Source organism: Xyrauchen texanus, chromosome 3 (genome assembly GCF_025860055.1).
Source record: "Xyrauchen texanus isolate HMW12.3.18 chromosome 3, RBS_HiC_50CHRs, whole genome shotgun sequence".
NCBI classification, from domain to species: Eukaryota; Metazoa; Chordata; class Actinopteri; order Cypriniformes; family Catostomidae; genus Xyrauchen; species Xyrauchen texanus.
In genome coordinates this window covers 54,959,988-54,985,960 of record NC_068278.1, presented here as the reverse complement: position 1 = coordinate 54,985,960, position 25,973 = coordinate 54,959,988, and the positions used below count along the sequence as shown (strand labels likewise).

At 38.5% G+C, this 25,973-nt stretch overlaps 1 protein-coding gene across 1 annotated transcript; it reads right to left on the bottom strand.

Annotated features, from left to right (window-relative positions):
- Positions 1–272: 272 nt before the first annotated feature.
- On the bottom strand, positions 273–25,973 carry wdr31 (WD repeat domain 31). Its single transcript, XM_052110774.1, has 10 exons — positions 25,761–25,973; positions 17,813–17,999; positions 17,593–17,719; positions 13,885–13,959; positions 13,274–13,418; positions 8,914–9,014; positions 8,669–8,736; positions 8,151–8,292; positions 2,637–2,799; positions 273–2,170 (listed from the first exon to the last, which is right to left on the bottom strand). The coding sequence occupies exons 2-10, from the start codon at positions 17,857–17,859 to the stop codon at positions 2,010–2,012; spliced, it is 1,029 nt and encodes a 342-aa protein (XP_051966734.1). The 5' UTR covers positions 17,860–17,999; positions 25,761–25,973; the 3' UTR covers positions 273–2,009.

The following is a 25,973-nucleotide window of genomic DNA, read 5'->3' as shown; positions in this document are numbered from 1 at the left end:
TCTATGTCTTCAGAAGCGATATGATAGGTGTAGGTGTGAAACAGATCAATATTTCAGTTGCTTTTTACTATAAATTCTCCTCTCGGCCCAGTAGGCGACAATATGCACGAATAATGTGAATCACCAAAAACAAAAGAACTGGGAAATTGAAAGAGGAGATTTTTTTGTAAAAAAGGACTTGATCTGTTTCTCACCCACCATCATATCGCTTCCAAAGACATGTATTTGACCACTGGAGTTGTATGAATTACTTTTATGCTGCTATGCTTTTGGACCTTCAAAATTTTGGCCACCATTCACGTGCATTGTATGAGAGGTCTGCAACCGACCCGCGCTCAACGGGACCCAAGAACCCAAAGGGTTTCGGGTTGTGTTCGGGTCAGTTTTTCCAAGTATGACTTCGGGTTTGGGTCGGGATTGTAATTAATGAGAAAATAAACTGGCCTACTGAATGGTCAAGTTAGGAGCCGTTTACACCAAACGTGTTTTTGTGTGCATCTGCTCTGTTTTCCTATGTAAACACATGCTGAACAAATTTCTTTGACACAGTGTCTCACTGTTTCTTCAGCGTTTCACGCAGAACCGGCATATTTAAACACTGTGTCAAGTTAAAAAGACCTTAACATGTTCAAAAACGCATGTCGAGAGACACCTGCGCTCTTTGTTGTGCTGCATGTCTAATTTTTTAGTGAAGGTGCAACAAAGATTTAACATTCTAAACAAGTTCAGGCTGCATAGAGGGGTCTGTTGCATTTTCATATTATTCCAGATTGCTCTGCACCAAATGAAGTTTCAGCGCAAAAACGGTAAGGCAATGTTTTTCCCTTCTGCTTTAATGTACTGAGGGGTTGCCGTGAATTGTTAAAACTGTATGATTACTGTTTAAATACTTTAATGAATGTTACCTATATGCTTATATAAAATACAGCCTATTGCAACAGTTCTTGCTTGAGAAGAAATTATAAAGACTTTGAGCGATTTTGGGTTCGGGCTTAAAATCTGACAGTATTGTTAGGGCCATGCAGGTTCAGGGCACATGGTCAGATATGGGTCGGGTTTAATTTTAAGGCCTGTGCAGTCCTCTACATAGTATGGACCTACATAGCTGAAATATTCTTCTTGAAATCTTTGTTTGTGTTCTGCAGAAGAAAGTTGTGTTTACACATCTGGGATGGCATGAGGGCGAGTAAATGATGAGAGAATTTCCATTTTTATGTGAACTATCCCTTTAAGTGTGAAGAACGTGTCCAAATGCTTTTTTGAGGTTTGAAGTAGGAGAGTAAAAGAGTGGGAAAATGAGAGAGCCAGAGAGAAATGTCAAGTCCTTCATGAATAATTTTGTCAGAGAATTGTTTTTAAACTGTTAGTCATACCAAGTGCAAATTTAATGTTTGGGCTGGAATTGTATTGCCTATATTTGTTCTGACATTAACACAAAACTATAAAAACAAAAACAAAATGAACAGCACCTAATCTTAACTCAAGATTATTATTTGACCTACCTTGTCTATGCTTGGGCAACTAAAGCAATGGCCAGTAAATCTAAGTGGAAATCTAGTCTCTTTGATTTAGTTTAGCAGTTTACCTAGCATTCTCCTTTGTACCATTTGGTTGGTGCATTTACACCCATTTATTGTTTCATCTTGTCAGGTGATCTTACACTACATGGGCAAATGAAAGTGTAAAAGTAACTTTAAATTTTATTTTATGCACCTTTTAGTAATAATGGGTAAATGTCGACCAATAATGGAATTTGCCATTAAACAAAGGTGGTGGAAAATACAGATATCCAATTAATTGGCCAATAGTTCTTAAATGAATCAGTAAAACCGACATATCGGTCTGCCTCTAGTAGTGGCTGTAGCTGAAATAGCCAAAACTGTTAATTAGGAAGTGTCCACATACTTTTGGCCATGCAGTGTACATTCTCATTTCTCAATCTTTGGAGTTCCAGGTCTTAAAGCTGTTACTTTAACTGTTCACTTTGTTTTTGCAGATGGTCCAGCAGGTCAAAAGCGAGCCACTTCACTGAGGCTGACCGCTGCTCCCTGATCTAGATAAAGCTGGTGGAGTCCAGTGTTAAAACTGGCACACAGAAGACTATTGGAGTCACACGGAGCCAAAGACACCAAAGGCCCCGAACCATCCAACATTAATGTGCACAAACATGCTGAGGAGAGAATATAGGAAATAAGAATCAAACCACATGCACTGAAAAAAACTGCAAAATGCATTTTGTCTGAATTACTAAATCATTTAATTTGTGATCTACACAACAAAATTGTGTTTCTCTTCTAAACATGTTTTCCTTGCTTTAGATTCATGGAATTCTCTCAAATGTGCAATCTACTAGATTACTAGTGTAGGGTGAATGTGAAGCAATCAATTCTGTATAATAACATGGGCAAGGGGATTTGTAGTTTACAGCATGCTTTGCATGGGACTTTTTCAGAAATTAAGTGTTTTTTTATGCATTTTTGAGCAAGACAGAAAAGGGGGAGTCTTAATAATTACATTTTAACTCCCAAAGCAGGATCCTGGCCTATTAACCCGTGGCTGACAATGCACCATAGTACAGATATTAATGTTTCCACGACAGCAGAATAGCGTGTGTGTGTATATTGACTGTGTGTTACCTGCAGTGTTCTGGTCCCATATTTTTACTGAGCTGTCATATGATGATGAAGCGACTAGGGCAGGACACCCGGGGCGAGGAGGCACAAACACACAGCATGCTGTCGTCTGCATGTGCCCTCTGTATTCAGTCACCTTACAGCCAGGCTGCCTGAGGTCCCACAACTAGACACATACACACACATGCACACAGAGAGAGTGGGTAAATTGAGAAAGAAATACTAGCCATAAATATTTTTAGCAGCCACGAAACTGTATTTTGCTCCATCCATTGTGGTCTGAGTGACCCCCAAAGCCCTTGTTATAGCTTTAATAGGCTGAAAAGTCTCAAATAATTTACTCACCCTCATGCCATTCCAGATGTGTCTGACTTTCCTCAGCAGAACACATTTGAAGAAATATCTCAAAATAAATAGAAGAATATTGATCTTTTTCAAAGCAAAAGCGATCATTTCACTTTAGAAGACATTAATTTAACCAGTGGAGTCATATGGATGACATTTATGCTGATTGTTCTTTTTGGAGCTTCAAAAAGGTCAGATCACCGTCCACTTGAATTTTAAGGACATACTGAGCTAAGACATTCTTTCTATTTTTCTTCAAATGTGTTCTGCTGAAGAAAGAAAGTCATAAACACCTGGGACGGCATAAGGGCATTGCTGTCTTCTCAGGGCCACGGTAGGTGAGAGGGGAAAGTGGCTCGTCCTCTAGTCCGAAAATCACGGCTCGCATTGTACTCCTCGGTGACGAGGAGCATTTTTCTTTTTAAAAGAGTAGCACTTATATATACTTAACTTATTCTTTGTTTTTTGAGTATTTTCCTTGTATTATAAACATATTTTTTTCCCAGTATTTCCTTTTTTACAAATAACTGCCTATTCTGTTATACTGTATTCCTATATAACAAAATCACCATATTTTACACTTATTTGGTCTTTGATAATCCCATGATTTTGACATGTCATAGTAAAACCATGGTGTTTAAGTATCATGAAATATGAATATAATAATTAAGTAAATAATACCATGGTATTTTTCTGATAGTTATTAATTATTAGTTTAACCAAATACCAAACTGGGATTGCCTGAATCAGAACGCTTTAGTTAATGGCAGTATTCTATAAAGGACTTATTCAATTTCTATCAATGAAAACGATGCTACCGCTCCCATTATATTAATAAAACTGTACACTGCAGGTGTGCCATATGATGTCGGAAATGCTGTAGCAATCAAGTATTAATCTGTTGATGAACTTACAACACAATACATAGAGTGGACATTTTATCTCACCTGTGTAGGTTTGCATTTATAGTTCTGCATTGGTGAGTCTACGTCGTTCTGTGAGTACACAGCCAAAATGCTAACTATATGTTTCATAAATAAAAAAAAGCAATGTAATTTCTGAAAAATTCAAAAGTATTTATTAAATTATTGTAGCATCAAAAATGAGTTTATGTAAGCATATTTAGTTGCATATTATTCATGATGCAGAAAAGAAATTAGGAAATTACTGTATGCTTGCTCGATTCGCTTAAAAATAATTATACATAAAACTTGTTTTGGCATACTTATAACATTCTGTGCTGAAAAAGAAATCATCAAAATAATAAATATCTTCTTGCCTCAATAACACAAAATTGGTGTTGTTTTAAAGACTTTACAATGCATACAGGCAATATAACCAACTCTTACCTGGTATTATTTAATTTGCTGACAAATTAGAAGTGTTCCGTTTCCATATTATTTACTCTACACAAACATGTGAGTGTTGGTGGTGCAGTGGGTTAAAGCACAGAACTGGTAAGCATAAGGTTGCCGGTTTGATCCACACAGCCACCACCATTGTGTCCTCGAGCAAGGCACTTAAATCCAGATTGATCTAGGGGGATTGTCCCTGTAATAAGTGCACTGTAAGTTGCTTTGGATAAAAGCATCTGCCAAATGCATAAAATGTCCATCCATCCATCTTCAACTGCTTATCCAAAGTCGGGTCGCGGGGGCAGCAGCTCCAACAGGGGGCCCTAATCTTCCCTATCCCGAGCCACATTAACCAGCTCTGACAGGGGGACCCCGAGGTGTTCCCAGGCCAGTGTGGAGATGTAATCTCTCCACCTAGTCCTGGGTCTTCCCAGAGGCCTCCTCCCAGCTGGACGTGCCTGAAACACCTCCCGAGGGAGTTGCCCAGGGGGCATCCTTACCAGATGCCCAAACCACCTCAACTGGCTCCTTTGGCAGTGGCTCTACTCCAAGCTCCTCACGGATGACTGAGCTCCTCTCCCTATCTCTAAGGGAGAAGCCTGCTACCCTTCTGAGGAAACCCATTTCAGCCACTTGTACTCGTGACCTAGTTCTTTCGGTCATGACCCAGCCTTCATGACCATAGGTGAGGGTAGGAACGAAAATTGACCGGTAGAAAATTTGCCTTCCGGCTCAGCTCTCTTAATGTGACAACGGTGCGCTAGAGCGAGTGCAATACCGCCTAAATCCCAACACGCCCTATGCTAGAGGCAGAGCCGGAGGCTGATGGGGGATCAGATTCAATTTCCCTAGGGGAGGTCACTGAGGTAGTCAAACAACTCTGCAGTGGCAAAGCCCTGGGGATTGATGAGATCCGACCAGAAATGCTGAAAGCTCTGGATGTGGAGGGGGTGTCATGCATGACACGCCTCTTCAACATTGTGTGGAAGTCTGGGACATTACCCAAGGTGTGGCAGAACGGGGTGTTGGTTCCCCTCTTCAAAACGGGGGACCAGAGAGTGTGTGGCAACTACAGGGGGATCATACTTCGCAGCCTCCCTGGTAAAGTTTACACTAAAGTGCTGGAGAGGACGGTTCGGCCGATTGTCGAACCTCGGATTGAAGAGGAACAATGCAGGTTCCGTCCTAGCCGTGGAAAGACCAGATCTTTACTCTCGCAAGGATCCTGGAGGGGGCCTGGGACATGTGTTTTGTGGATCTATAGAAGGCGCATGAGCGGGTCCCCCGGGAGATACTGTGGGAGGGTCCCTTCTTAGGGCAATCCAATCCCTGTATGTCCAAAGCGAGAGCTGTGTCCAGGTCCTCGGCACAAAGTAGAGTTCGTTCCATGCATAACATTTTTTTTTTTTAAATATAATATATTAATATCAAGTAATGGCCTGGAGAGAAAAAGCTTTTTAGAGTTTATATGCTGTAAACAGATATCTTCTGTAGCATTTCGCTTGTAAAAAAAAAAAAAAACGCCAATTTGATCCTCCAGGGTGAATTAAAACGACATTATTACTCCCTCAAAAGGGCAATGCTGTGTGAGGGGATGCCACTTAAAAGCCTGTTCCAAACAAAAGTGAGAAAACGAAGGGCACATTCATACAGTTATTCCTTGTTCCCTACAGAGTATCCACTTCCCAGGCTCTGCAGTTTGGAGTGAGTAGGGCATAGGGAGGATCACTTGCGATTACAATCCACACCCGATCTGCTATAGCATGCTCTGTTAAAGGCACCTATGCTTAATTTTCTTGAATACCCCTGTAATTTACAAAGAAACCTCATAATAACACATTATTACTGTTATTGTGAGATTATTACGAGTTTAAATTTCGTTTTAACTATTTAAATTTAATTATAAAAATTTCTAGACAACCAGAAAGGCAGTTTTAGATTTGTGAATGAAACTGGCAGGGGCTCACGCCCCTGCTGCCCCCATTCTGTGCACGTCACAGCCGGTGATGCATCTAAATCAGCCAAACCCTGATAGGATGGGCCTGCTAGGATGCCAGTGTGTGCACACATGGAGAATAGAAGCCGGCCCCCCGAGAAGAGGCACGCTCTACGTTTTTATGGCAGTCTTGATGAGTCTCCATCCAGTTCTGGTGAGCCTCATCAAATGCCACCCCAACGAGGCTTATTAATTGTAATATAATATTAATTCTCCTGCCCAACTCCCGTCGTGAGCCTGGCTGAAGTGAAGTGCTGAAGCACTAAGTGGCAGGGCGACGATGACAAAAGGAGGGGTAGGATGTTATGCCACAACAGATAGAAAAGAAAGAGTGTCAGAAAGACAGACAGACACTTAGAAAAGAAAGAGTGATAGACAGACAGACAGATAGAAAAGAAAGAGTGATAGACAGACAGACAGAAAAAAGAGAGACAGATAGATAGTTGTGAGAGAGCAACTTAAAGCAGATTAAAGGCCCTGTGAGGGTTTGTTTTAGGGCTGAAACGACTAGTCGACATTATCGACAATGAAAATTGTCAACAAAGTTGTCGACCATTGTTGTCGAATAGTCGTCTGATTTCATTTAACACAACATGAGATCTTTTGAAACGCTAATGATGGTATGCAATGCAAAAAAATATTTATTTGATTTGTCTTTTTTGGTTTGTTATCTTAAATAAATATCTAAAACTCCTTATGTACATTTACTTTAGCAGCTATACTGCAGAAGAAAAAAATGTTATCGGAGAATTTTGAAAATATTTCATTAATTTGAAGACTTAAATATTTTTATATATTGAAAAATCCATAAAACAAGATACATTTACCTGAGAAGCAACATATAAGATATTTAGACTTGCTTTTAGAGCATTTATGTTGAATATGTTGATGAGTATGAACAAGTGAAAAAATACACTTATATTTAAGACATATTCTCTTAAAGCAAGTCTAAATATCTTATATGTTGCTCCTCAAGTAAATGTATCTTGTTTTAAGGATTTTTAAATAATGTTAAATGGAAAACAAGACAAAAACACTTAATAACAATAGGATTTTTTGCAGTGAAGCTTTTAATTAATTAAACAATAAAAATCCAAGTAGTTTTTCCCCTTTAATTCAGAATGTCATTTAGAGGTTTTTTAAAAGATGATGTTGTCCTCTTTAATGTTAGTAAGCACGTTTAATACAACCTTTTAAGTCAGGCACAAGTTGAATAGTCGGTTAAGAGCTAATGATTAATCATTGCAATAATCGGCTGAATAGTCGAATAATCGTCTAATAATCGTTAGATTAGTCGATTATAAAAATTATTGTTAGTTGCAACCCTAGTTTGTTTACATGAAGAGTTTGACAATAAACCCATTTGAACACTATTTAAATTGGAAACCTCCATTTTTAGTTTATAATATCATTTTCCAAAGTATGTGGTTATGGAGAGTGTTTTTGAGTGAAATGCTGTTCTAGTTTCAACTAGTTTCAGAGTTGATCATCTGCTGTAATTCTGATCAGTTAGAAAATGGTCTGTGACAAATGTAGTGGATGTAGCTTGAAAACTTTGTCGAGCCAACATAATAAAAAGCATAAAAGTCCAAAAATCTTTTCTTGAGTAAACAATTTGATTGTTTAATTGAGAACAAAATAATGGATTGAAAAATATATATTTTCTGTGATTACAACCATACATTATTTTGCAATTTCTAGAAAAGTTTTGAGCAAAATGGCCAGTAACTCAGGCCATTTTGCATACGTGCAGTATATTTATGTAATGATAATTATGCATATAGACTCCTGTGCCCTGACAATGCCCATTCATGTACTCACCGTAGCTTCACAGCCCTGCCCGCCGAAGCCGTTGCTGGACGACAGCAGGTGGTAACAGTTTGGACTGATGTCACAGTGAGTCTGAATATACTGCTTTGCTGGAAATGTATTAGTGACCTGCCATGTACGACTATCCCACACCCTGAGAAGGACAACACACACACACACACTTATTTGTTTGGTAAATATACATAGAGACAGACAGACACACACACACACACACACACACACACACACACACACACACACACACACACACACACACACACACACACAGAGACAGACACACACACACAGAGATAGACAAACACACCGAGACAGACACACACACAGAGATAGACAAACACACCGAGACAGACACACACAGGCAAACACAGGCACAGACACACACACACACACACTTATTTGTTTAGTAAATATTTCCAGAGTAACATATCTCTGCTTTGGTCAAATTATGAATATATATAAACCAGTTTAGTGTCTTGTATGATCGTATATCAAATATGTGATCCTCTGACCTGATGGTTTTGTCTTCTGAGGTTTGGACAATAGACGTACTTCCTGGTACCCAGCACACATGGGTTACCTGAAATAGAGGACAAAAGAAAAGGCATACTGTACATTCATAATAAAGACTAACAACCGTCATTCTATTTGTACCAAAGATGTTCTTGCGTTAAAAAACGGGTACACAGGGCAGAACTAAATTAAACAGAATGACCCAAATGATCATCCCTAAAGAAATGTAACAAGTCCTTCTAACCAGGTTACGTGAGACGGTGTTTCTCTGTAGACATTTTCCTGACTCAATGTCCCAGAGACACATGGAGTTATCCCGAGAGCCTGTGCACAGCTTTGACTCATCTATAATAAAAATCAAACATCATTAAAATAAAATGTTCTGCTTGTCTGAACCAATAAAGGGGTTACAAAACAAGGGAGACCAAGGCTTATGTTAGAGAAGATGTCACAAGACATCATGAATCATGAATCAATAACAATTAGGTTTTGTGTCAAAAGTCCAATAGAGCGCAACCTGTCTGGTTCCAGAGGTAAAAATCCTATTAATATTTTCCATAAACGAATTGATTTATAACGATCACTTATGAACCTTTAAAGACAGACCAGTCAGCTCCAAGGTTGTTAATAGATGGTTTATGCTTCAGTTGAAAAAAATCTTGCTTAATAGCAGATTTCCAGGTGAAGTACTACACTACCCATAATCCTGAAGAGAGATCCACCAATCAGAGAATGACAGTCAACAAACTCCAGCAAAAGAGCTCTGCAGCGACTGCTCACTTCCATGACGAACTGTGAATGATGCAACCGAGACGGTCTTCCTACACCCACAAACTGCATATTAGGGCTACCCCCTGATAGTCGACTAACCATTAGTCGATGAGAAGAATCTTGTTTGTCCAAGTTTTGATTGGTCGGTTGATCCAAAAAAAAAAAAAAAAAAAACTCTGCAGGAAAATGACGAACACCGGTATTACCGCTGGTTGGACGCTAGGTGGTACTATGGGATAATTTTCTAACCCCTAGTGTTAAGCATACACAATAAAGCAAGACACCTTGATTTCAAACTTCGAACTTTATTGTTTATTTATTTTAACAAAAATTCAAATGAAACTGGAAAAAATAAGTGCATTTAAAATGTGTATTGTTTAACTTTTTGAAAGATGGCTTTACAACAGTTGTGAACATCTCTCTGGCAAAGAAGCTTCATCCGTGCATTCTCTACCCATCGTGTATTTCGTTATCCAGGAAAATATTTAGTGTGTGTGAATAAATTTGTTTTGTTTCCTCCTTCACGATATATATATATATATATACACACACACACACACAATTACATCGGCAACCCCTGGGCTGAGGTGAATATTCTTGCTTTAGTGATTTTGCATTGAAAATGTAATAATTGAAAAAAATGAAAAACTTAAATTAAATAAATTTCTAAATTCAAATTGCACTCCAAACAAAATGAAAAAGGCAAATAAATAAATAATGAAGTGATAAAAAAAATAGTATATATATATATATTATACACACCTTTCCATTTACCATCAGGCAAGTATCTGTCTAAACATGCCGGCGGAAAATTACTTGCACAAATGAAGACATAAAAACAATTATGAATGTAAAAATATTAATTATAATGATAATAATCACTGAAATATAAATCATGGTTGGAGGTGAATATGTTTTTGTATTATTTTATATAGTTTGTATTATTTTACAGGCTGCAGAGTTGCGTTCACAATAAACTGCTCTGTGGAAATAAAGTGAACTGAACTCAAAGCACCTCCTGAACTGAGATGTAATTTACAGCACTCATAAAAGAATAAAAAAATTCGGAAGGCAGAAACAAAGAAAGAGAGACTGCATGCCTCTGTATGAGCGCGTCATACAGTATATGCACATATACGCTTTTGTCATCTGTTCTTGATAATATAATAAAGTGTTTCTTCAAGCGCGTGTCTGTGTGTCTACAGGCAAATTATTTGTAATATTTGATAATAATAATAATAATAGTCTAATAATAATAACAATTTAATAGATTAATGGGAAAACGAGCCAAATATCATCTTGACATCATCAAAGGCATCAGCTCTTGGCGATCACTCTGACCATCGTCTGTCCCCGAGATCATCGTCTGTCGGCACAACCCTAATGTGCATTTCTCTATAAATTATCAAAATGTTCAGACAGAATCTTGCTGGTTTTTCCCGACACATTCAGGATCATTACTGCTTTTGCCGGTGTCGCTGCTGCTCACTTCATGCGTGCGCTTGTAATATGTATATTTTAAAGGCTCAATATTGCGGTTTAGTATTTCTATGTAATGTAGAACAGTGTTAGCAATGTTACTGCTAACATTCTTTCTCAGCCCTGGAACTCAAACCATTTTCTGATGCCCCCCAACATATAATCAATTCAATTAATATCACAAACATGCAACGACTAGTCGACTAAGAAAATCTTTGATCGTGGGCAGCCCTACTTCATATACAGTACAGTATTTTTATATGTCTGAATTAGGATGGTCAATCATTACATTTTTTTTATTTAATTAATTACATGGTATGTTGATTAATTAATCGCTGTAAAGCAGTTTAATGGAAAGAGGAGGCGAGAACCGGCTTGACAATATAAATAATAGATTAAACACACAAACATAAACACACAGAGCAGCTGCTTGTAATTCTCTCTCTCTCGCCACCGGTCGCCTTTATCCTTCGCGTGCCCCCATCAGGCTGATTGGGGACCGGGCGTGCGTTGATCCAGCCCGGCCCCGTCATGATGTACTCCTCGGGTGGACCAGAGTCAGACCAACCCCCAGCGGACAAAATGCCCTCCCGCATTCTCGGCAACCCGTGGGGACTCTCCTCCGCCCTTGGCAGCGGCCCTACAGCACCAGGCAGTCGCGGACGGCGGTCCTCTCAACCTCTCCGCGTTTTTGGGGATGGCAGGGCACTCCTCCGCCCCTGGCAGCGGCTCCTTCACTCCAGACGGTCGGGGTGTCCAGTCCCCAATCGCCTCGTGGACAGCGGCCGTTCTCCACGTCCGGGTGGTCGGGCTACTTAGTCCCCCGGCGGATGGCAGCGGCACCTCCCTTGGTGGACGGCAGTGTCGAGGACTCTGTGACGGGCATCCCTCCTTCTCCCAGGTTTCAGCACCAGTGTAAAGCAGTTCAATGAAAAGGAGGAGGCAAGAACCGGCTTGACGATATAGATAATATTTGAATTATAAACTGAAACAAAAATACAAAACACACAAATGTATCGGACAGCTGCCCGTAAATCTCTCTCTCTCTGTCCCACTGCAGTCTCCAGTCGGCCTTTATCCCACTCTGAGGCTTGATTAGCCTGATTAGGGGCCGGGTGTGTAGCATCACAACCCGGCCCTGCCCTCCGTCCTGTCACAAGGTGGTACGTCAAGCTTGAATTAGAGTCCAGTGACATTTTTTAACACGTCATTTTTATATCATTAATCGTACTGAATTAACGTGTTAAATCGACAGCCCTAGTCTGAATATTTTGCAGTAAACTTAATATGTACTGTTTCTATAGTCAAATGTAACTCAAAAGTTAGTTTTATATTTTATCTTTTTAATTGTATTGTGTCATTCTCAATGCTTTGTGGGATTGTAGTTCTTTCCCTCATTAAAGACGGTAAGTACACAGTTATTTTCTCTGATTGTCAAATCATTTTTCATGCTTCAAATCAAAGTTTGTAAAGATGTGATTCACCTCAGAGCTGGTTGGTTTGTTTCATGGTTTAATACTCTTATGTAAGGTGCTTTCTGAAATCCCTATGGGAAAAGTGAATGGGAAAATACTTCAGGAACCAATGTGGATTAAAATGTGTGTGGGCACTGTTGCGCTCTATTGCATAAACCTTTATCTATTGGATCCATGTTCATTTCAAACCCTCTTAAAATAGCAGATTGTTTGCGAAATTCTATCCTCCAATCAGATATTCCAATTTTATCATATGATTCTCATTTTTGTTGGGTAAACAAGTAGTTTCAGGCAAGGCCAACTATATAATGATTTCTAAGGACAATGGTATTTTTCATAAATGTCAAGTCGGGGTCAAAGTGTTTTATTAGCTGTAATTTTATACCATACATTATTAGCAATTTCTATTGGCCAACATAATGATTTTATTCAGTATATTTGTATGTAACCTTCTCCATTTTTTCTTTTTTATTAATTGTTTTGTGTTTCATACGTTGATAATTTTTTAATTTGATTAAAATTTGGCTAAAAAGCCATTAAGTACATTATAAATACAGATATGTTGAGGTAGATGGCTTTTTTTTTTTTTTCTTTATATTGTGGGATATTTGATTTTCATAAAAGGTATTCCTTTCAAATCAGTGTCATTAAAAAGCAGGTTACTATAATGACAACTTATTGGGGCATGTTGTCATAAAAGATCAACTTTTTCCTGGGCACGGTGGAAATGTTCAGTAGCTTTTTTTGTAGCCAAGACTTTGCACAGAAACTGCCTTTCAAAAATAAATCCATCCTTAAAAATATTCACTGGAGTGAAAGGTTTAACAACTAGCCCTGTGCTTCCCCTATATGATTACAAGTGTTTGGGTATTTGCTCACCTGGACTTACTGCTACACCGTTAACTACAAGCTCATGGCCACAGAAATCCTGGACGGGTTCTTTGTTTTGACCCAGATCCCACATAAGTACTGTCTTATCACGAGACGCACTGAAGATCCAGTTATTTCCTGTAAAACAACACAACTAAAGAAACAGAGAGAGACTTACACACAAAAACACACCTAATTAAAACTCAATAAACACACAGTACGATAATATCTTATAGATAATAATAAGAGAAAATAAGATATTTTGATATAAACAGGTGCAAGGGTCACACATTATATTATGTGGCTTTAACTACTATGTACTAACATTTAATACATACATGTTGTAACTACATGTTGTTCTGTAAAATTCCCACATTTGCTCCTACCGAGGTTGAGGTACGGGCAGGTTTAGAAGTAATGGTAGAGTTAGGTTTTAGGGTAAGGGTTGGGTTAGGTGTAAAGTTAACAGTGTAACTACAAATGTAATTAAATGCAGGTACTTTAAATGTAATTACAATGCAACAACATTTATGTACATAATCAGTACATTGTATCAAACGGTTAAGTACATAGTAGTTAAGGCCATCTAATATAAAGTTGGTCCAGTGCAATTTTATCACCTTAGTAACTTCTCTGTTGTGGCCCTGGAACGATTTACACATTTTACCAGCTCTCCAGTCATACACAACAACAGCCTGACCAAAACAAGAATGATAAAAACATTTAAAAACATGTATAATGTTAGGGTTGGGCGATATGACCAAAATCTTATATCACGATAACGATATACATCACAACATGGTAGAGGTTTTCTGTATAATCAATAGAAATCGGAGCATATATTAATTAACCATATTGTAATCCCTATTTTGGGGGATTAATAAATAAATACTTAATAAATGAAAACGACTTCCTCTTTATTTGGAACAAGACAAACAATGTTAAAATAAGTAAATATATAAAAATCCACTTTTTTTCAAATATCAACATTACCAAAATGCTAAATATCACAGTATGCCACATTTCAGTTTGAAATGTTGTTCACCAATATTAATATCATTATAAACTTACCTCAATAAACTCTAGATGTTCTCAAAGCAATGCGAAAATAAAATAAAACTTTTAAAAATATTAAACGAAAATAAACAGCAAATAAATATCACTTCTTGCTAAAAATAAATAAATAACAGATTAATGCGGAATTCATTTTGTTCATTAATGCTTCATTTTGAGTTGATAAAACAGATTGCTTGTATAACGAGTGATTATTGTTGTGCGAAACAGTTTGCAGATTAAATTTTTATGCTCTGAGCCGGCTTTTGTAAACGCACACCGCAGATGTCGCACCTGTTTTAATAAGAAGCTCCTAATTTTCTTGACCTGTTTGGGAGTCGTCCGGTTCTGTGGAGATTTCTTTCTCCATTTGGGGTTTTCCTCGGTCCAAAAAGATTGAGTAACGCAAGTGATCCCGCTCTGACCCCTCCTGTCTCTGGAGCACAAATATCGGAAAGCCTCCTGGACTCAAGTGAAACATTCGCTTGTAAGATGAGACGAATATTTATCGCCTCAGAAGCACCAAACGCAAGATGAAGGTCATTAAATTTGCTTGGGCGGCCGCAGAAAAATGTTCAATGCTGGAAAAACCCTGTCCATTTTTCTTAAATTCTCTCAGCCTCAAGTGAAGCCCTACCCACTGATAAATAAGCCCATGCTAGCATGTGGATATGTACATATCGCGATATACATGATATAGAAAAATTTCATCGTCATACCGCCCAGCCCTATATAATGTCAATCAAATAATTAAAGGTGCTGTAAGAGATATTTCCATGGAAATGTATGCAAAAATGTTTCCTCCTCCTCGAAAGATATTAATGAAATGTGTTGTGAGACTTCTCACCAGTCTCTGTGTCAGCTCTAGACTCTGTAAACAACAAACAAAAATGTGTCCATGGACAATGACGCTTTCTGCCTGCCAATCATTTTGTGCATTCTCATAGTATTGTAGTTGCAGTGAATTATTGAGGCATAATGCCATTTTTATGCCATGTTGCATAAAACAGTTGTCAGTTGAGGGCGCCATTTTGCTGCTGTTGTTTTTGACAACCGTTTCTGTACTATGTCGGTCTCAATAAAGCTCACTGGGTATCTTTGTATTATGGGTTTTGGAAAAAGGGGGCATGGCTAATCCAACGGCTCAGCTTGACAGCTTGTGGAAATTGTAGGATGGCTAAAATCAGTTACAGCACCTTTAACTAGATAATATAATCCTTGTTGCTTATTTTGATATGAAGCCTTAAGGTGAAGCGTGTCATTTCTGTACCACTAAATGCGTTAAATGCAGAAACAATAACTAGATTTTTACATTTCTTAAAAGAAAATGTGAGTGGGGGGGATTGACTACCACCCCTGGAGTCGCGAGTTCGAATCCAGGGTGTGCTAAGTGACTCCAGCAAAGCGTCCTAAGCAACCAAATTGGGCCGGTTGCTAGGGAGGTTTCAGTCACATGGGGTAACCTCCTCGTGGTCATTATAATGTGGTTCTCGCTCTCGGAGGTGTGCGTGGCGAGTTGTGCGTGGATGCCGCAGAGAATAGCGTGGGCCTCCACACGTGCTACGTCTTCGCGGTAACGCGCTCAACAAGCCACGTGATAAGATGTAACGATTGATAGTCTCAGACGCGGAGGCAACTGAGATTCGTCCTCCGCCATCCAGATTGAGGCGAGTCACTATGCCTCCACGAGGATTTAGAGCGCATTGGGAATTGGGCATGCCAAATTGGGGAGAAAAAAATAAAAGAACATTTTAGTGGTGTTTCTCATGCAAAGGTTTTGGGTGGAATTCATTACATTGCTTTGTAGTTGCTAGGTTGTGCTGGGGCTGTTGCTAGTTGGTTGCTAACAGGCCCAAGTCAAAAGGGCCCACCCCCAAGTACATTTTAAATTTTGTTCCCTAGATATGGGTTAAGTCCCTCCTTCAATGTAAGTCTATGGGATTTTTTCGCAGTTACTTATATTCAATTTGAGTCCCGTACATGACGTTTCCATTTCGGACAGTTGGCAACCCTGATAACAATTGTGATGCCAGCCTTAATATTGTTTATTATAGGGATGTCCCAATACCATTTGAGACAGAGTACAAGTACAAATACTTTTTTTACTCGCTGATAGTCAGAATCTGATACTTGTTTTTTTTTTTCTTTCTGAAATGCATATCAAGAGTTTATTTAAATTTTATCATCAAAATGATTGAGTATGGTTTATTAAAACCTTAATTAAAAGAAAGTATAAAAAATAATTTTCAACATGATATTGTATTATATTTATCAATGAAGTGCTTCTATTCAGAACCTCATAGCACAATCTAAAATACATTATCAAATAAAGTGCTGCACTACAGAGTATCACAGATGTGAGATATTGTTTAAATATAATAGAATTACTATCGATTTATTTTTATTAGTAGTAGTTGTAGTATAATTAGTATATTTTATTTAAATGTAGCTTTTATTTTGGCAGAGCTTTTATTTTGAAGTGCTTCTGTGTCGTTAATGTGCCCTTCAAGTGAACTTGTAATATGTATTATGGTGTCAAAATAAAGGTTCCTCAATAAATATGAATGAATGAACCTGGCATAGTCCATGTTTCCTTTTCTTTCAGACAACAAAGCATGTGAAAACGACTTACTCGTAATTACCACTTCAGAAGAGGGAAGTAGGAAATTCCGATAGCACATGAAGGCAGCTTTAGACCATGTTGCTCTGACATCATGACGAACTTCCCACTCCGGAAAAGCAGGTCGCTTTTGTGACTCAAAAAAGTGATTATTTAACCACAAATGCTGCTATTTAATTAAATAAGTATGCACTCTGTGCCTCACGCTACAAAGTGAATTTGTGCTCTACAGAGCGCTCAATGCTCGTAAAAATGTACGTGCAGCTGGCGTCACACGGCATTGTCTTCACACATTCACAGCACGCAGCTCATGCTAAATATATATTTATATCTATAAATTGCAACTTTTGCGGTAAAATAATCTCCCTATGACATAACAGGATTTTAATTTGTGCGCTGAATGTTTATGTAATGGCATTCGGACGTCAGATGCTATCGGTTTTTGGTATCTGAGCATTTTTACGAGTACCAGTACATGAGCGTGGTATCGGGACATCCCTAATTTATTATTTTGTGCTGCAGAAATTACACACTTACACCAAGTCCAACGCCTCTACTTTTTTTATTTAGCAATCTGTCATACATGAAAAACTCTAATTGACTTGATTTACATTATTAATGATAATATCCCTCCCTTTCAATTCCCCCAGCTCACCTGGTCATGCCCCCCTGACACACACAGGTCAGAGGTCAGGCTGGTCACACAGTTGATAGCATCTGTGTGGGCAGGTTCATACTGTACTACCTGGGGCATAGGTACAAGCTCTGCCCCCTCTTTAGCCCTGTCAAGGTAATAACAATACAGTCTAAATTACCATAAATATACAATAAGGCCACTAGCTCCCTAAACAGCAGCATGGCTCTTCATCTCTCACCTGTACAGGTCAGAGCGCCGGCGGAACTTGCTCTGTAGTTTCCCCATGCTTGTAGGGCCGGCCGATCACCTGAACAGGTGCGTTTTAATGCACTCCAACCTCATGGGTGGAAAAACAAATCATTCAGGTAGCCTTACTCATCTCTCCACGGTGTAAGCCATCTTCTGACTCCGTCCTCTTTCAGGGTCTGTGATAAACACACAATCACACACACAATGGACTGTCATAATTATATTCTCCACAATACAACTACTGTATGTATATTTTTTATATACTCTTTTATTTTTTATTTTGTGTATTCTATATTGTGTGTATTGTTTACTGTACATTGTATATTATTATTGTGTTGTGTAATTATGTGTACATTTGATATGTAAATTGTGTTGTGTAAATATGTTGTTTACTGTAATTGTTATATGTCTCATCACTGTCATGAATGCGATGTTGCTCAGAACTGCACACAAGACTTTCACCCACTGTTGCACTTGTGTATATGGTCCTGTGACAATAAACTGATTTGATTTTGATTTGGGACACACAGTTATTTTTTTTCCTTCCCATACAGAAATCTGATATATGACAATATATGCATAACACATGATGAAATATATAATCATACATGGTATTCACTGATATAAAAAAGTGACATTCTTGTACATATACTATATGCAACATATTTCAAAACACTACAATTTTAAAATTAAATTTTAATATATGTAATATTTCCCTAAATACTAGTGGAATTTAAATATGTACATTTATGCACAGTTCTATGATATATACACTCACCTAAAGGATTATTAGGAACACCATACTAATACTGTGTTTGACCCCCTTTCGCCTTCAGAACTGCCTTAATTCTACGTGGCATTGATTCAACAAGGTGCTGAAAGCATTCTTTAGAAATGTTGGCCCATATTGATAGGATAGCATCTTGCAGTTGATGGAGATTTGTGGGATGCACATCCAGGGCATGAAGCTCCCGTTCCACCACATCCCAAAGATGCTCTATTGGGTTGAGATCTGGTGACTGTGGGGGCCATTTTAGTACAGTGAACTCATTGTCATGTTCAAGAAACCAATTTGAAATGATTCGAGCTTTGTGACATGGTGCATTATCCTGCTGGAAGTAGCCATCAGAGGATGGGTACATGGTGGCCATAAAGGGATGGACATGGTCAGAAACAATGCTCAGGTAGGCCGTGGCATTTAAGCGATGCCCAATTGGCACTAAGGGGCCTAAAGTGTGCCAAGAAAACATCCCCCACACCATTACACCACCACCACCAGCCTGCACAGTGGTAACAAGGCATGATGGATCCATGTTCTCATTCTGTTTACGCCAAATTCTGACTCTACCATCTGAATGTCTCATCAGAAATCGAGACTCATCAGACCAGGCAACATTTTTCCAGTCTTCAACTGTCCAATTTTGGTGAGCTCTTGCAAATTGTAGCCTCTTTTTCCTATTTGTAGTGGAGATGAGTGGTACCGGTGGGGTCTTCTGCTGTTGTAGCCCATCTGCCTCAAGGTTGTGCGTGTTGTGGCTTCACAAATGCTTTGCTGCATACCTCGGTTGTAACGAGTGGTTATTTCAGGCAAAGTTGCTCTTCTATCAGCTTGAATCAGTCGGCCCATTCTCCTCTGATCTCTAGCATCAACAAGGCATTTTCGCCTACTGGACTGCCGCATACTGGATGTTTTTCCCTTTTCACACCATTCTTTGTAAACCCTAGAAATGGTTGTGCGTGAAAATCCCAGTAACTGAGCAGATTGTGAAATACTCAGACCGGCCCGTCTGGCACCAACAACCATGCCACGCTCAAAATTGCTTAAATCACCTTTCTTTCCCATTCTGACATTCAGTTTGGAGTTCAAGAGATTGTCTTGACCAGGACCACACCCCTAAATGCATTGAAGCAACTGCCATGTGATTGGTTGATTAGATAATTGCATTAATGAGAAATTGAACAGGTGTTCCTAATAATCCTTTAGGTGATTGTGTATATATATATTATACTAGGGCTGCACGATTTGGAAAAATGTCATATTGCGATTATTGAGGTTAATTATGCGATTGCGATATAATAAACAAATGGTATCATGAGTGAACTTGCTTGGTTATCAAGGAAAATGCACAAATACATTACTGATAATGCTGAAATGTGTATTTCTCAACTCAAACATACAAACTAGCAACAACAACAACTATAAATGCACAGTGTTTTCAAATTAAAATATTTTTACAAAATTAAATAATATCTTTGCATTACTGAAAACTTGTTATTTTCTCAATATTACACCTAAATAAAATGGAACAATAAATAAGAACATGAAAATAAGATTGTCCAAACAAAGAGGGACATTTAAGCAGGATGTAACATGTACTTTGTATAAACTCTTTTGAAAAGGAAACTGGATATAAAAGTGTGGTTCACTAAAACTGTTGTTGTTTCTGTTTTTTTTTTTAAATGACCAACTGGTATTTCCAAATCCTCTTTCTAAAAAGTTCTTCTTAGCGCTGGTACCTCTTGTCTAGTGTGTGGATAGTTTTCTGAAATCACACTTTGCTAACGTGCATCATGTCTCTTTATATCTCTGTGAAGACTAGTCATATGGTGTGACACTCGCAAACACATCTGTAATTGTGCTTTGTTTACTTTGTCCTCATGTAGTTTTAGTCAATTAAAACTGTTGACATTTAGTCATATTGATATTTTAGCCACTAAACACTGTAAACATTTTAGCCATAAGAGTATTATTGATAAGCATTTGTCAATCTTGTCTATCCAAAACCAATATATATATATATATATATACACACACACACACACACACACACACACACACACACACACACACACACACACACACACACACACATATTTTATTGTTGTTGTCATTTTAGTGTTATTTTTCACATAAGATTGACCTTATCATGATGATTTCATCAATGATGCTACACATTGCAAGCTGCAGACACAGGGGGTGAAAGACGAGCATCTCTGTGTTAGAATGCGCATCACACAGTTTCGAATTCCGATCAGATTGTGTCTCTTCCGCGACTGGTGGAATCAGCTCTAACCGCACCGAGAATGACAGTTTTGGAGTTTGTGTTTATTTACATGGCACGCTCCCGTATTATATTAACTTTAATTAAGGATGAAATAAAGACGTATCGCCAAGCTGTGATCTGTGTTATTTTTTCTGGCCACCAGTTCAGAGTCGGTCTGCTTGGCATCCATCTTCACCTGATTTCCATGCTGAACACCGGAAACTCACATGACCACACATGCCACTCCCTAAACTGAGACTGACTGGTCATCTTTATTAGCGGTGTAGAAAATGGGCAAACAGCTCTCCGAGAGAATGGGCTGTCACGTCCACACATGCACTTATTTAATATAATCGCCGCATTTTGCAGTCATATAATCGCACAGGCTGACATCACGATTGCGATATGATTTATCTTGCAGCACTAATATATACAGTACTGTGCAAAAGTTTTAGGCACTTGTGAATAATGTTGCATAATGAGGATTTCTTCAAATATAGTGCCATAAATAGTCTTCATTTTTCAATTATCATCATCCAAAGACTAGTAAACCTAACAAAAGCCAAATCGATATTTGGTGTGACCAACTATGCCTTCAAAACAGCACCAATTCTCCAAGGTACACCTAGACACAGTTTTTCTTGGTTGTTGGCAGATAGGATGTACCAAGCTTCTTGGAGAATTTGCCACAGTTCTTCTATTTTTTAGGCTGTCTCTATTGCTTCTCTCTTCATGTAATCTGTTGCAGTGCTCCCTGTTCTTCTATTCTATACTATTATATTTGCAGAAGGAATGTTTGGGAGTCTAAAATGTATATTTCCTATGTATATATATATATATGTTTGGGAGTCTAAAATGTATATTTCCTATATATATATATACAGGGGGGCAGTATATATATATATACAGGGGCAGTGGTGGCTCAAACAGTTCAGGCTCTGGATTACTGATCATATAGATATATGTATATCATAGCTACATATATACATACATATATACATACATATATGGGCACTATGAGCACAGGCCCTTGCAACCTATCTGCTCCAGATACTAGATCATAGCTGACCCTACACTTCTGACCCCAGCTTAGCTGGGATATGTGATAAATAGATATTCACCATGTATATGCTGAAATATATGTATAATCTGTGACTATTGGTCAAATTAAATTAAATTAAATTAAATTAAATTAAATTACACATACATAGGAAATATACATTTCAGACTCCCAAACATTCCTTCTGCAAATATATATATATATATATATATATATAACACACACACAGTTGAATTCAAAAGTATACAAACACCTTAGCCATATACATTTAAACTCAGTTTTTCACAATTCCTAACATTTAATCGAAGGAAACTTTCCCTGTCTTAGGTCAGTTAGGATCACTACTTTATTTTAAGAATGTAAAATGTCAGAATAATAGTCGAGAGAATGATTTATTTCAGCTTTTATACCTTTCATCACAATCCCAGTGGGTCAGAAGTGTACACACTTTGTTAGTATTTGGTAGTATTGCCTTTAATAAATAAAATAAATTGATCAATTGTCACACATTATACATACATTTCTGCATATACATGGTGAAATTATTTATTTTTCACATATCCCAGCTAAGCTGGGGTCAAAGTGCAGGGTCAGCCATGATACGGCACCCCTGGAGCAGATAGGTTCAAGGGCATTGCTCAAGGGCCCAACAGTAGTGTCTTGGTGGTGGTGGGGCTTGAACCCCTGACCTTCTGGTCAGTAACCCAGAGCCTTAACCGCTGAGCCACCATTGCCCTGTCAGGTTATATTGTTTAACTTGGATCAAATATTTTGGGTAGTCTTCCACAAGCTTCTCACAATAAGTTGCTGGAATTTTGGCCCATTCCTCCAGATAGAACTGGTGTAACTGGGTCAGGTTTGTAGGCCTCCTTGTTCGCACACACTTTTTCAGTTCTGCCCACAAATTTTCTGTAGGATTGAGGTCAGGGCTTTGTGATGGCCACTCCAATATCTTGATTTTGCTGTCCTTAAGCCATTTTGCCACAACGTTGGAGGTATACTTGGAGTCATTGTCCATTTGGAAGACCCATTTGTGACTGAGCTTTAACGTCCTGGCTGATGTCTTGAGATGTTGCTTCAATATATCCACATAATTTTCCTTCCTCATGATGCAATCTATTTTGTGAAGTGCACCAGTCCCTCCTGCAGCAAAGCACACCCACAACATGATGCTGCCACTCCTATGCTACACGGTTGAGATAGTGTTCTTCGACTTGCAAGCCTCACCCTTTTTTCTCCAAACATAACAATGGTCATTATGGCCAAACCGTTACATTTTTGTTTCATCAGACCAGAGGACATTTCTCCAAAAAGTAAGATCTTTGGCCCCATGTGCACTTGCAAACTGTAGTCTGGCTTTTTTATGGTGGTTTTGGAGCAGTGAATTCTTCCTTGTTGAGCAGCCTTTCAGGTTATGTCGATATAGGACTCGTTTTACTGTGGATATAGATACTTGTCTACCTGTTTCCTCCAGCATCATCACAAGGTCCTTTACTGTTGTTCTGGGATTGATTTGCACTTTTCGCACCAATCTACGTTCATCTCCAGGAGACAGAATGTGTCTCCTTCATTAGCAGTATGATGGCTGCGTAGATCCCATGTTGTTTATACTTGTGTACTATTGTTTGTACAGATGAACGTGGTACCTTCAGGCATTTAGAAATTGCTCCCAAGGAGCAACCAGACTTGTGGAGGTCCACAAATTGTTGTTTTCTGAGGTCTTGGCTGATTTCTTTTGATTTTCCCATGATGTCAAGCAAAGAGGCACTGAGTTTGAAGGTAGGCCTTAGAATAAATCCACAGGTACACCTCCAATTCAGTACACCTCCTATCAGAAGCTAATTGGCTCATTGTCTAAATTTTCTGGCATTTTCCAAGCTGCTTAACGGCAGAGTTAACTTAGTTTATGTAAACTTCTGACCCACTGGAACTGTGATATTGTCAATTAAAAGTGAAACAATCTGTCTGTAAACAATTGTTGGAGAAATTACTTGTGTCCTGCACAAAATAGATGTCCTAAATGACAAAACTATAGTTTGCTAATATTAAATCTGTGGAGTGGTTAAAAAATTTGTTTTAATGACTTCAACCTAAGTGTATGTAAACTTCTGACTTCAACTGAATATTTATTCACCGATCTGCCACAACATTAAAACCACCAGCCTAATATTGTGTAGGTCCCCCTTGTGCCGCCAAATCAGCACCAACCCGCATCTCAGAATAGCATTCAGAGATGCTGTTCTTCTCACCACAATTGTCGAGCGGTTATCTGAGTTACCATGAACTTTGTCAAGTCTAACCAGTCTGGCCATTCTCTGTTGACCTCTCTCACCAACAAAGTGTTTCCATCCACAGAACTGCCCCTCACTGGATGTTTTTTGTTTTTGGCAGGTAATTTTTATGTTGCGGCTGATTGGTATGTATATATACAGGGGCGGACTGGCCATAGTGCAAACCGGGACTTTTCCCAGTGGTGCCGGCCGCAAAATGTGGCCGAACGTATGGCTGAAATGGGTGCCGCGATATGCCGTAGAGGGCAGAAAAGGACAGCGACCCCCACATGTAATATATGACATGTATATATATATGTTCAATTTTGGCTGTGTATGAGATTTCTGTGTATTTTTAATTTTGACTTAAGAGACATTTAGTAATCTCGTTTACAATCAGATACACAGGCAACATTGGAATACAATGGGTGCATAGGTTTAAAGCTTTACAAGTTTATTCATTTCCATGAGATTTGGATTCCATTTTGCAGTTTTGAAAGGGTTTCTGAGCAAGTCCATCTTCGTCTTTTGTGCTGATTTAAGTACTGATTTTCTGAATGTAGTACTTGGCTAAAAATATATTTTATTTTTACTATAATTTCTCGTTCCTGCCCAGTAGGTGGTGATATGCACGAAGAATGTGAATCACAAAAAACAAATGAAGAATGTGAAAATTAAAGTGGAGATTTATAGTAAAAAAAAAAAGGACATAAATATGAATCTGTTTCTTACCCACACCTATCATATCGCTTTTGAAGACATGGATTTAACCACTGGAGTCATATGGATTACTTGTATGCCGTCTTTATGTGCATTTTGGATCTTCAAATTTCTGGCCACCATTCATTTGCATTGTATGGGCCAACAGAGCTGAGATATTCTTCTAAAAATCTTAGTTTGTGTTCAGCAGAAGAAAAAAGTCATACACATCTGGGCTTGCATGTGGGTGAGTAAATGATGAGAGAATCAGTATACAAAGAAAGAAAGAAAATAATTTGAATAATGTACTTTTTATATTGCAGATATTTTATATGGATTAAAACATAACTTCCCAGCCCTTGCAATCACAAAAGGGAGCAACAGCTGTTGTTGTCTGTAGCATAAGCTGGTAAACAGTTATGTACTGGGTTCAGTTATGTATGTACACAGCCTGCTTCTCTGAGAGCTACTGGAAGACACGACGACCTGAATCCTATTAAGTGCATTAAAGCCTCATCGCATTAGGTAACAAGTAGGATGCAAGATGGCAATTTGGCCAACCGTGCAATGGCACCAGTATCCTGACATATCCTGCAATAAATCTTCATAAACAACGATCAAGTAATTAATGCCTTGACAGGTTAGTGGAGATGTATGTCTATGTAGTGGAGAGAACTCCAAGCATTGGTATACAAATGCATTGGCCAGTTGATTGCAGACCAACAATAAAAAATTGCACGTCATGCAATCCGTGCAGCTGGTCGACTTTAACTCATGCATGTTTATTAAACAAGATCAGACACACCTAGTGTCTTGGTGCAAGCATTAAATAGAGAAACCCTCGCGAGACCAAACAACACTTACCTTTCCGAGCCTTACAGAAGAAAGGTGTTTAGCTGGATATCTCAGTTGGTATGTCACTGTTATTCTGAACGCCTCACATGGATGTTCATTAATATCGAAGGATTTAGAAAGTGCGAGAAATTAGGGTTTATCATCGCGATCCTTTATGGCTCTAAATCTTCCGCGGCTGCTCGCGCTCAGTTCCTACCTCGCGTGAGCGACGCTTTCGCCGTT

Excerpts from the sequence above, each read along its gene's own strand:
- wdr31 (XM_052110774.1), bottom strand. The coding sequence starts at position 17,859 with ATGGGGAAACTACAGAGCAAGTTCCGCCGGCGCTCTGACCTGTACAG. Across the intron at positions 17,720-17,812 it reads CGGCGCTCTGACCTGTACAG|GGCTAAAGAGGGGGCAGAGC; the intron begins GTGAGAGATGAA and ends TTACCTTGACAG. Across the intron at positions 9,015-13,273 it reads CGGTGTAGCAGTAAGTCCAG|ATGAGTCAAAGCTGTGCACA; the intron begins GTGAGCAAATAC and ends TTTTTATTATAG.